At 38.2% G+C, this 11,834-nt stretch overlaps 1 protein-coding gene across 5 annotated transcripts in view; it reads right to left on the bottom strand.

Annotated features, from left to right (window-relative positions):
- Nucleotides 1-3,288, bottom strand: part of CEP350 (centrosomal protein 350) — a 67,999-nt gene extending 64,711 nt beyond the window's left edge. For 3 of the 5 annotated variants that reach the window (XM_085300963.1, XM_085300967.1, XM_085300966.1), the window contains exons 1-2: nucleotides 3,272-3,287; nucleotides 1,004-1,089 (exon numbers count right to left, since the gene is read on the bottom strand). In XM_085300963.1, the coding sequence (XP_085157089.1) occupies nucleotides 1,004-1,076 (73 nt within the window). In that variant the 5' untranslated portion in view covers nucleotides 1,077-1,089; nucleotides 3,272-3,287. Of the gene's footprint in view, nucleotides 1-1,003; nucleotides 1,090-1,479; nucleotides 1,497-3,271 lie in introns of those variants that run through there. The other 2 variants (XM_085300968.1, XM_085300965.1) reach the window with 2 other exon arrangements.
- Between the last annotated feature and the right edge of the window lie 8,546 nt (nucleotides 3,289-11,834).

The following is an 11,834-nucleotide window of genomic DNA, read 5'->3' as shown; positions in this document are numbered from 1 at the left end:
AAAAAAAAAAAAAAAAAAAAAAAAAAAAAAAAAAAAAAGTTTACAAACACAATATCCAAAACATCAATGTGGACCAGAGCCATGGAGAGTGATAGTACTAAATTGTTCTAAAAGACAAGTATTTTTCTTGCAGTAAGAAAGTTGCTTATTTGTATTTCATGTAAGATGCAATAACGCAAAAAAAAGAGAGCTAAGGAAATAACACGAACAACTTTGCTGCGTCTTTGAGAGATGGTGCTTGAGCAAAATGTGTACCAATCACCTCAGTTTCAAAAGTTATATAATTTGGTAAGAAATTTGAAAAGAACATGAAAATATCATAGGAGACAATCAGGAACGATCTGCTGAAATATGCATCTCTGTTATCTGTTTCTACTTTTAAAATAGCTTCTGGTGTCAAGTTTTGTCACAGTGGAGATCATATGCCTGATCTTGAACCACAGACTGTTAGCATGTGACTCAACAGCTACACAGACTAGAGCTTTCTTCCTCTCAAGGATGTACTACACTTCTTTTTCTTTTCTTTCCTAAATTAGAGGATAATCAAGGCTGTAAAAAACTAATAGGCTTCGTCCTTCTCAGGGAGATATAAAATGCCATCAGTCATCACGGATCTTTACCTCCTGACCACTTCGGAATTGAGCTAGAGTCAGGAGTAACTGCCTCTCACACACTTCTAACAGGTTATGGTTCCCAATTTCTGTTCCTGTACTGTTCCTCCTCTAAGCCATCCAAAAATAAGTAAATAAATAAATAAAAAGCTCTCTTCCATCATGGCAACCATATCATAGACTGGTAATTTCTAATGCAGATCAGCAAATACCCTGCAGATCGGAGTATGAAGTTACTATCCCTGCAGAAAGGAAGCCATATAACACATGGTCTTAACTTCCAAGTTAAGGTAGAAAACTTTATCTGTTAAAATTCCAAAAAAGTTTCAAAGAGCTCACAATAGAAAAAAAAAACTTCTAACACAAAGGAATAAAACAGACCAAGTCATTACCTCTGGCAGAATCTTTGCTTTGGTTATGCCTCGGATTTTGTGAAGGCACCTCATTTGACTTGTTGCTCCACATCACGTCAGTTTATCTACACATAAACAAAAAATATTCACATAGGAATCAAAGAAGTATGAAACAAGAGCAAATTTATCTCATGCTAAAGATAGAATAACCTTGATCGCTATGAAGAATTTTCACTTTCACACGATGATTTCAAATTCCCATCATGAACAAAATCAGCACCAGAGCGCAAGTGTTTGTAGCTTGCAGGTGTTCAGAAATAGGATCTCGCTTTTGTTCTCCTTTTTTGTTACAAAAAGGAGTGAATTTGATAAAAGGAAACCCAGAGGTCATGCAAGTTAAACCATAGCAGGAAGCATTCTGACGAATCTGAAGAGAAGATACACTGAAATATTGTACATAAAGGGAAACAGGCAGYGCCACAAAACTGAAACCAATAGACGTTTGATGAAAATACCTGCTCCCGCCAGCGACAGACGAAAAGCCAACATTAACAGAGACAGGTGACAAGTGCAAAGGATAAAGCAAGAGAACTGCACAGCAGGACGCTGAAAGCAGGAAAAAGCCTCAAGCCGCAGTTGTTCTCCTGTCAGCGTCAAAGGCAACGCTCCCAGCGAACCGCTCTGAGTAACAAACCAGATAATCCCCATCAACAAAGGGGTTTCTGATAACGGAGGAAAGCAAGCTATTCAACCAAGAAGGATAACTTTTTAAAGAAAAAGCAGGTAATTTAAGTAAATCATTTTCTTGCCCCCCCCAATTTTTTTTAAACAGAAGATGGTTTGTCAGACTAAGTAAAGGTAATATACTTTAAAGAAGTGCAATATAAGAAGAAAGTAATCTTAAGCACGCGGCTTAAGAAATTTAAGAGGAGTTCACCCTGCCAACAAAAACTTTGATTAGTCAGTACTGTTGTAACCCTCCTAGCCAAGGGTCTCGTATTTGGTGGCACGTGCTTATTTAGCTGTCTTGGCAATAGACTGAGGGCATTTCATTACAGAAAGTAAAAATAAAATGACCACAGAATGACTAATATTTATATGGGAAGTTTTGGGCTTCTAAAGAGTCGTAAGAGTGTTTATTCTCTTCTTTCTCTCATACAATCTCAGATACCATTTTTCTTGTTTTAAATAGCCCAGAATTTCTGAAAATCCCTCACTTCCCTACATAGTCTGCCACATAAGAGTATTCAAATATAAAGATCACTCTTCCCAAAAAAGGTGACTCAAAGTCCCATGAAACTAACACTCTGTACCACTTACCGAGGCAATAAGTCATTGCCTGTATATTTTGTGAGGAGGATTCCCTCATATATTGTTTTAAGGACATTCACATTGATCAACGGTGAAGTTTGATCCTCACTTTCAGATACAGAGCACATACTTACGGTAGTAAGTTAACCCACAGAATCAACCTGATACTCCAAGAGAGACTATTAATTAAAGGAAAACAGGTCTTCACAAGACCTTTAGCTCTGCCCTTCTAAAAAGAATCATACAAAAACAGATTTATTCAAATAAATGCAATACAGATTCTGCTTCCAGGATAGGTGACGCAGAATTTATTCGTGCAGAACTGCAGCTTTTGGTCTCACATCATTCATGCTCAAAAGCCCTACCCTGTACTGTCCTACCATGGAAATCACCTAATTAATCTTCTCCATCACTGCAGCAAAGACCTGTTCTGCTAGAAAAGTAGAAAGCAAGTATTAATAAAAGCAGATGACTCTTTCCACAAAGAACCAATTTTGAGAGCAGCTGAAAATATCATACCATTATCCAGGTTCTAGACAAAACAGTAGCATAACAGAACCCACACAACAGTAAAGTTAGCCTGAGAGATCTTCTGGAAAAGTAGTCATTCCTTTAAAAAGGTCCCATTATCCCTCTTTAAGTAATTATTTGGAATTTATTCTTATCCTTAGAATTACAGATATACTTAAGACAACTTAGGGACCAGAATTGTTCAAATCTATATAGTTTATTTTATGATTCCCCAATGAATATACTACTGAAATAAACTCTAAGTATTCCTAAACTCCTTATGAAAAGTACTAGATTTAAAAAGTGTGAAATTACTTATTATATCTTTCATCCTGACTGAGAGATAAAGCAATATGAGTTAAACAGAATACAAGACAAACTGAAACAATATACTCTTTTGAGAACACCTTAGGTTTGCTAATAACTTATGCCTAATGATCTTTAAGTGCTGCTGATCACCAGTGGTCAACAACAGGGTCTCGGTACCTCAATTCAGAAGTATGTTACCCCCTTCCATAAAAAGCAATCCAATCTTTCCTCTATTCTGTAAGAGCCAGAAAGTGATCATAAAGCATCCTGCTGTATTCCTCCTAATGTATACCTCCAGCGTCAGCCTCAGGTGTACAATACGATTCTGGCTCATTTTGGTGCAGCCTGCTGAGATCCACTGAGCAGTTTTGCTTACTCAGGTTGCTGCTGTTTGAAAAAAAGACACGTAAGCACTGGTGCCTTTGGAGCTGTCTACCGTTTCAGGAGGCAAACATTGCTTTAGCTTTCATTTGCAATGTAATCTGCATAATTATAAAGCTTGTGGTTTAGGTTTTGTTTTTTCATTTTGGAAGAGAGGAGGAAAATTTAGCAGCTTTTCARGATTTGCCTAACAGCAATGTTGATTCTCATCAGCCTCTGAAGTCCTACAGATGAATAAAAATAACATCTTTTTATTGCTACAGCTTACATGAGTAAGCAGAACCCTACCAAAAAAAAAAAAAAAGTACTTGTATAGTTTGATACCCTGCCTCCACAAAAAGTTGAACCAGGTAAAACAGATGTTTCAATACAATCAGAATATGACTGGATGCGTGTGTGGGGGGAAAAAAATCAACATTGCTATTTCTATTCATAGTATTTCACGCACAGGAATGGGCCAATTAAACAATAAAATTCATTGAAATGAATATCGACCAGAGAAAAAATACTACGGTAGGAAGTTTTGCAAAGAAGGCTTAAATGATTTTTGAAAACTCACCTTACGTCAATACAAAGGTTGTCTCAAAGTTCCATGAACATTAAGAAAAAAAGATATTGCAAAAATTACATTCTGAAGTGGGTGCTTCAACAAGATTTCTTTGCTCAACCAAATACTCCATCTCTATTTAATACATGTAATTTAAAGAATGGAACTTAACTTACAAAATCAGCTCATTTTTGTATATTTGTGCACAAGCAAACACAGGCTATATTTTACACATCTGTTTTGCATGTGCCTTTTAAATAACAGAAGCCTAATCTCTAGACACATGGATATAAAACTTAAGTTTTCATATAAAGATGAATTATTGCAAGAGAAAATCATCATCACCAGATACACCAAATGGCATCTAAATTCATGATAAAATCTGTCACTCTTGGCTATATAAAGAGAGAAGTGCCCCCTTTCCTTGATGATCAATACTTTAAGGAAGCCAGATAAATACAACAAAGTGTTTTCTCCGCAAATCAAATACAATCCTGGAAACAGAGACAAGCTAAACAAAAATAAGACAAAATTCAAGTCAAGTCCTAACTTTGACATGTGTCCTAAACCTCTCTACATTTGAAAAAAAAAAGAAAAAAAAAACCTATAGGCATTAACACACAGTTATAAATTCATGATGATAAAAATTCTTTAGAATACTAACTACGTTGCTACTATTAGAGAAGGGGAACTTTAGTTCTAAAAAATCAGAAGTCATGCATAACTCAAATTTTTACCAAAAAATCCGTTTAAGACTATCACTTAGGCTTCCATTTCTCAAAAACGAGAAAATTTCAAGACACCACAAAAGGGCCTCACTACTGAAGCAAACTTTGGATGTTGAGTTTTACTTGCTACAGTCCTCCAGAAAAACATTTGAGACACCAATACTCCTCACCTCCTTGTCTTCTCAAGCCTCCTAATTAAAGACTTAAAATAACATTCTGGAGAAGAACAATAGTATTCTTGGATCACAATCCTAACAACAGTCAGGTAGTCTGGCAAAGCACACTACCAATATTATTCTTCCTTTCTCAAACAAATCTCAACAAAAGAGCAAAAAGACTCAACTGAATACATTCTTGGTGAGAAAATTCTCTGGTAACAATCCCCCCTCCCCCCTTTTTTTCCCCCTCTCCTAAAGGTTTCATCTTTTCCTGACCATGTGGTGGTGGTGGATAATCAACACTTGCCACCATTCTTCTTAACTACATGAAACACGAGCCATAAAGAATAAGGTTACAAAAAATCTACATGGGTATATATGTAAACATTCAAGTTATTTTAAGTAACTACTCTGATGTGTATCCATGAGAGTGGGCAGCAGTACCTTACTTACGTTTTGTTTGATGACATATAAGCCAACCAGGGAAGGAGAGGAGCAAAAAGCTTAACAGAGAAAATGCAGGAGAACTTTCAGCAGCCCTCAGATGTTCACGTCTGAGAAGAAAGCAGCAATGGCAAAAGGCTATCCTGCAGGTCGGACGAGGCTACAAGGATCTTAAAAGTCTGAGGAAAARGGTGGAACACTGCTGATTCAGCACACCGTATCTCCTGTTTATTTGATCATTCACTGGTAGACACAGAAAACCCACACAAGTTCACTAAACAGTAGTATGTCTAGCCTTGGGTGAATGGTTAAGATTAAATATAGTTTTGGTCTCACATTTCACTACAAGTGCCTGTCTCATTCTCCATCTGGTTGTCCAATACAAAAACAGCATACAAGAGGAAGTACAGCAGAACGGGTATAGATCAGGCCATCAGCACTTCGTGAAGAGGATTCAGAGGAGGCAGAGAATACGAGCAAGACACTGCCCACTGCTATTTTCATTAACATTTAGTGGTTATGTGGAAAAATCATTTCGTAAAGCAAACAGTATTCCTCAAGACTTTGTTCCTTATAAAAATACAAGGGACACCAGCTGAAAGCAAACAGCACACAAAAGATGAAGCTTTGCTTACAGTACTGAAAGAAATGAATATGATTAATATTTATTTCTAAGAAATATTCTTAGACATTTAAACCCAAAGCAGAACTTTTTGTTACTGATTGGGGATGTAGCATGCGAGACCAGTGCTTCACACTGTTTAAATTACAATAAAGCAGCACAGCCACTAAAAGAAGCTGTCTTGTCCTTTCTTTATTCCCCTGTCTGTCTCGCCTTACTCCAGCAGAAAGCCAATGGGATTCTGTGGTACAGCGGACTGGGAATTTGGCATGGGACGAAAGTAGCTTTTTTGTTCTTTTTGTTTTAGGGGGTTTAGCTGTGTTCTGCATTGAACTACAGTCTCCAGGCAAGCAGAAGGAGAAGGAATGGAAACATCAGAGAACAGTAAGATCATTCCCTTCCTTTCGTACCAGCTGCGTTGCGCACACAGCTTTCAGTCCCTGCTCAAGGGCCGATGCTTGAAGCTGCTCTTGCATTTACCTGGTGAAGACAGAATGAGACTGGGGAAAATACCAATCGCCCACCTTCACCCTCTCCTTACTCGTGGAGCTGTCCCTGGAGCACAAGGGCACAACAGGAAGCTCTTGCCCCTGCTCTAGCGTGTCCCAGTGCACAGTGCAAATAGACAGTTTGTCTCAGAAGGGAAACAAAGATGAATTAGAAGTGTTAGGGATTCTTTTTTCGGTATACAAAAATATTTTCATTTTGCATTTTTGAATAATTGAAAATTAACATCTGAATTCTAAAAATCCTCTCTGAACTCCTGTCTGCACAGCTATGGTTTTGCCTTACTGGCAATAACAGACATACACAGGTGGACAGACACGATCAGACCCAGTCAAGCAAACTATTTTTCTGAGCAAGCCTGCTGAAAGTTATGGAATTTCTATTTAAAGATGCCAGGAACACTTTCCATGTCTCCTGAAATACCAGAGAATACAATTTTTGATGGTATGTTTGAGTTTGGAATAGGAATACCTTTTCCCACTCACTGCTCTGGGATGTAACCTTTTACCAAACTGCTTTATCCCATCTAAATGAAAGCTTAAAACATCCATAATAGATTGTTCTAAGATTTTTTTTAATATTAATTTGATAAAAGACTAACAATTTTTTGCTTGATATATTTTGAGAAAACTTTATCTCTGCAATTTACTGACCATTCTCAAGACTGAGGAAAAATTCCAGTGTGACAAACACATACATGGCACATTTGCAGAAACCCCACATCTCCAGAAACTACAGCCTACTCTGCAGAATCAACAGCGTTCCTTCCTCATCTTCTTTCAAGGCTCAGTTATACAATAAGCCCTCAAATGACAATAATTGTCAGGGTGACAGTATTTCAGAGGCAAAGGTTTTGAAAAGAAACTAATATCCAAAACCAAGTGCAACTTCAATGCTCCACAAACTACGACTTAACACTTTTCTGTCATTACCTCTCTTTTCGTAATCTCTGCATCGCCTTTCCAAAATGATTTCTGCTAGAAAGTTAGGGATATTTGTTCTCATGACTTCAGTCATGCTTCACTATACAGTCTACGCATTCAAGCTCACCAGAGTGCCTTCGCAGGTCATTTTGGTTGGTATTTAATCTGACCAGCTGCTAGTACTATTTGACTTTGAAATACTGTACTGGCCCAGGTTGCACTGCACTCCGTGAGTAAGGGTGTATGTAATCAAAATGGACACAATTAGGTACAGCTGATGTGAGGAAAAAAGTGAAAGCAACAAACACCAAGAACGCCCGGTGAGCTTGTGAACCTCAGCCATTCCGAACGAGTAAAATTTAGGCAACATTCAGTACTTTGTCTTGAGGCACACACTGCAAATACATCAAAACATCTCACATTGCACTCAAGCTTTTGGAAAATAACATCAACCAAAAAAACCCTTCAAAAGTAAAATTTGATCTGTCAGAGCTAGAAAAACAAAAATGTTTTTAGGAATACCAAGGTAATTTWAAAAAAGAGCAAAATATCACATACATTTGCAGACAGAAAAGCAGTAAAGAATTTCACAGCACATGTCACTACCTCTAACTGTAACAGGGAAGTTAAAATACAGTCATAYCTTCATCATACATCAGAAAATACATTTGAAAAAAAAAATAGAAACACTTTTCATGAGCTCTAAGATAAATTCACTGACATCAGCCAGCTACTAAATTTGCATTCAAAATATACTGAAAATTTTTCTATAAATGAAGCATTAYTGAATCTAGTTCTCTCCAAGACGATGGTATTTACAGATGATGGATGCTTACAACGCACTTCTGCTTTGAGAAGATATGGCAGCTTGCAAAAGCATTCCTGCTTCATCGCAAATGCTGTAAAAGCAATGACTGGCTGTAAAAAATGGATTAGTAGCTTTACTAAAAGTAAAGTGCATTGAATGTCTTACTTGGCTGCACCACATGTTACAAGATACTTTGAAGAAATCTATTAAAATGAATGTTGTGATAGGTAGTGTAACTTGATTCATTGCTCAGGAAGAAATCAGAGTACAAAGGCACAGAGAATGTGCCTTTAACCCATTTGTTAAAGGGATGAATACAAGGGTTTGCTAATCTATTCTGAAGTTCTGTATTTCCTTTGACTTAAGAGATCTTTRCATTTGTGATAGAAAAGAAGCAACRYATGCCAGTTCCAAAAACAGAAAGAAAAATATTCCTGCTTTTATTTTTTTCCCTGGCCATCATAACAAACAAACATTCATTCATTTACCTCCAGTTACATGAGATTGCATATCAGATTATTTCAATTCTTGCAGTCCACAATCAATCCATTCAGCAGAAAAAGCTTAAATTCTTCCATGAGTCCTGTCTTTGAAAGACTGGCACCCTCTATTTTTTGTCTCACGAGGAACACTTCATTTGGATGGAGAGCCTTYTTTGAACTCACACACAGCCTTCTCAGCCAACTATAAGAACAAGATCTGCAAATTCTGAGTGTAAGATACAGCCCTCAACTGTTCAACAATGCCACACACATACGAGCAGAGCAGCAATTTAATTATAGCTGTGTCAACTGCAGTGATCCTTATTTTCTTTCGAAGCAGAATGAAGTCAATGAAAATTTAAGGGAAATTGTTCCAAAAGTCACCTTCTCAAATTTCATGTCCCTGCTCTCAAGTTGCATTCAGGAAGGAAAAAAAAAAAAAAAAAAAAAAAAAAAGTTGAATGGTGTTAACCAGAATGCTGTCTCCGACTTGATGTTCCAAAGACTGCATACTCAGATTCTGCAGAGAAGAATCTTTCTTGCATTAACTAAATACCACAATAAACTCTTCTTTTAGTAGGTTACTATTCCATCCCATTAAATGTTTTACATGCCTAAACTCTAAATCCAGACTTTTCTGTTTCTGTATGACACTTCCAGCTGATATATTTTGCTGTTAACAAATGTAACACATCATGTTAATATAACTGGATTAGCATGTTAATATAACTGGATTAGAGAAAAAATTAACCTTTTTTAAATTTGTTCACTTTTTACTCTTGAGCACACTCTTGTGCAAAATCACTGACCTCAGTGAGCATTCTTACGAAGTTAAAATACAACCCAAACTTCTGTTAGTATTCAGGAAGTTGCASTTGACCAAGTGTAATTGATCAGTTAACTTATTTTCTCTATTCTCTCTACCATATATTGACAAAGATCCCAGATTTATGCATACAAGCACTTTTGTTCTCAATTGAATAGTCCATTAAAGTCTATTAGATAGATATCATTAGAACAATGATACATATACATCTTCTAAGCACTTGTATCCAACAATAAATTTTACACTCAGACACTCTGATCCAGCACGTGCTTAAAATGTTAACCATACATACCGGGAAGGTCTACTCTGCGCACCACTTCCAAAACTCTTCTGTTACAGTTATACTGCCATACCTGTTCTCTTATCACAGTCTAAATAAATTTGCTGACTGACAAAAAAAATTCATAYTCCTAATGTGAATTTACAAGTATAGTCAATCTGCTAAATTTGTTCAACAATGATGAGAGGAATACATTCCTCCCCACCAACCAATGYTTGTCTGACTGTATAATAAGCCAGTTCAACTCACTAACCCAGAAGAACATTATTTACTTTCTATTTTGTTGTTGCTGGGTTAGTTTTCTATCCATTTATCAWATTGAATCAGGTTGCTGCAGGGTCAATGCCAGAACTTTAGTCAAACCAGGGGGAAAAAAAGCAGCAGCAAACCATTATGTTTCCTCACCTTATGTTCTGCAGCTGCCATAGATACAGTAATATAAAACAGATCTAGTGCTATGCAAACTAACACTCCTGATTTCAACTGATATTATTCGCATCTTTAAAGTTAAGCAYGTGCTTAAGACTACAGCCTCATCTGATCATACTAAAGTCAATGAGACTGGTTACATTAACAGTTTTACATCGGTGTGTTTGACGTGACCTAACTTTCTTAGCAGAAACCAGCAGTTACGTTGGGTAGACGGATACAAAAAGATGCAAAAGATCATTATACCCAAGTCAACAGAAACCTTTAGAGTGGAACAAGCTACAATAGCAAAGTTAGGCTCTAATCCATTTAATTTATTTACTTCACAAGGGACGCTTTTACTATGGTGCCACAAATAGCCAATACAGCTATTTTTATACATGAAGGACACTATCTACCTTGGGACTGTTGTATTTCTAAAGTTTTCCCAAGGTAGATGTAGCTATAGTGGCAAAATTGAGCTAGGCACCAACTTAGTAAAATGACCCTATGTGAGCTAGGTGATTTATAGTGGTAAAATCATGGTTCTTCTGGTACAGCCACACTTGGCCTATCATATCTACCAGAATATCCAAAGCAGACAGTAACGCAATTTCTCCAGTAACCTGGCCCCTTGTACAAATACATGTCGTCACTACATAAATTGCTTCATTCTGTTTAGTGGATGCAGCATACCTTTGCTTTAGGTAGCGTCACTCTAAGAAACCGAAGCTTTCAACAGTTTACAGTGTTACTGTGGCCCCACCCTCAGCTGGATTTAATTACCTAAAGCATTACCTAATGAAACTGTTGTAGCAACTAGAMGTACAGCAAGCAGCCAGCAGCTCTCATGGCCTYRCCTGAGCACTTTGAGAGTTGACAGAACACTTTGCYGAGTTCACGCGCAACGCGACAAGCAAGTATCAGGGCCTACAATCTAAACATCCGCTCAGATTTGTCCCACATATAGTGTGTTTTTGGTCACAGTAGACTTTTTAGCCCATTTTCGAATATGTGCATCCCGTAGCGCAGTGAAGTAATTGAAGAGGGCTAAAATACAGGACTGACCAGTCAAGTTACAGATTTTCAACCACAGACATTGGAGAGTTCAATTACACGAGAAAGTTGTTCGACTCATAAACCTCTACCCGCAAATACGCACTTTGCCGGTATACGCCCAGCTGCCGAGGCATACAGCTTACTTCCAAAGACAGAAGAACATACATTATTTCAGAAAAACTACATAAAGGCCAGGCATTAGCTCAGAAGATACTGTATCCACAGAACAAAACCGCGGTTGCACAAGTATAAAAATCTTAACGCAAAGTCCGAGCTAAGCCCCAGGGCAGCGAGCCCAGCGCGCACGTACCAGCAGAGCGGACATTTAAACTTCCCTTTTCGCCTTTAAACGCCGTCCGGAGCCGCAGCCGGCGGCGCAGGAAGCGGAGACGGACAGCGAGCCGCGGCGCYGAAGAAACACCCCGCTTCGGCGCTCTCCCCGCGCACGGCGGACGCGGCACTAGAGCCCCCTTCCCCGCGCCTCTCCCCCGGCCCGCTCGCCCCTCGCGGAGACCGGGGCCAGGCCGAGAGGAGAGACGTGGCGGGCGGCCAGGGGCAAAGCGCGGA

The sequence above is a fragment of the Rhea americana genome, unplaced genomic scaffold, assembly GCF_003343005.1.
Source record: "Rhea americana isolate MKP2758 unplaced genomic scaffold, rheAme1 scaffold_17, whole genome shotgun sequence".
Classification (NCBI taxonomy): domain Eukaryota; kingdom Metazoa; phylum Chordata; class Aves; order Rheiformes; family Rheidae; genus Rhea; species Rhea americana.
Note: the sequence above shows the minus strand (reverse complement) of the source record. Positions and strands in the feature narration are given on the sequence as shown.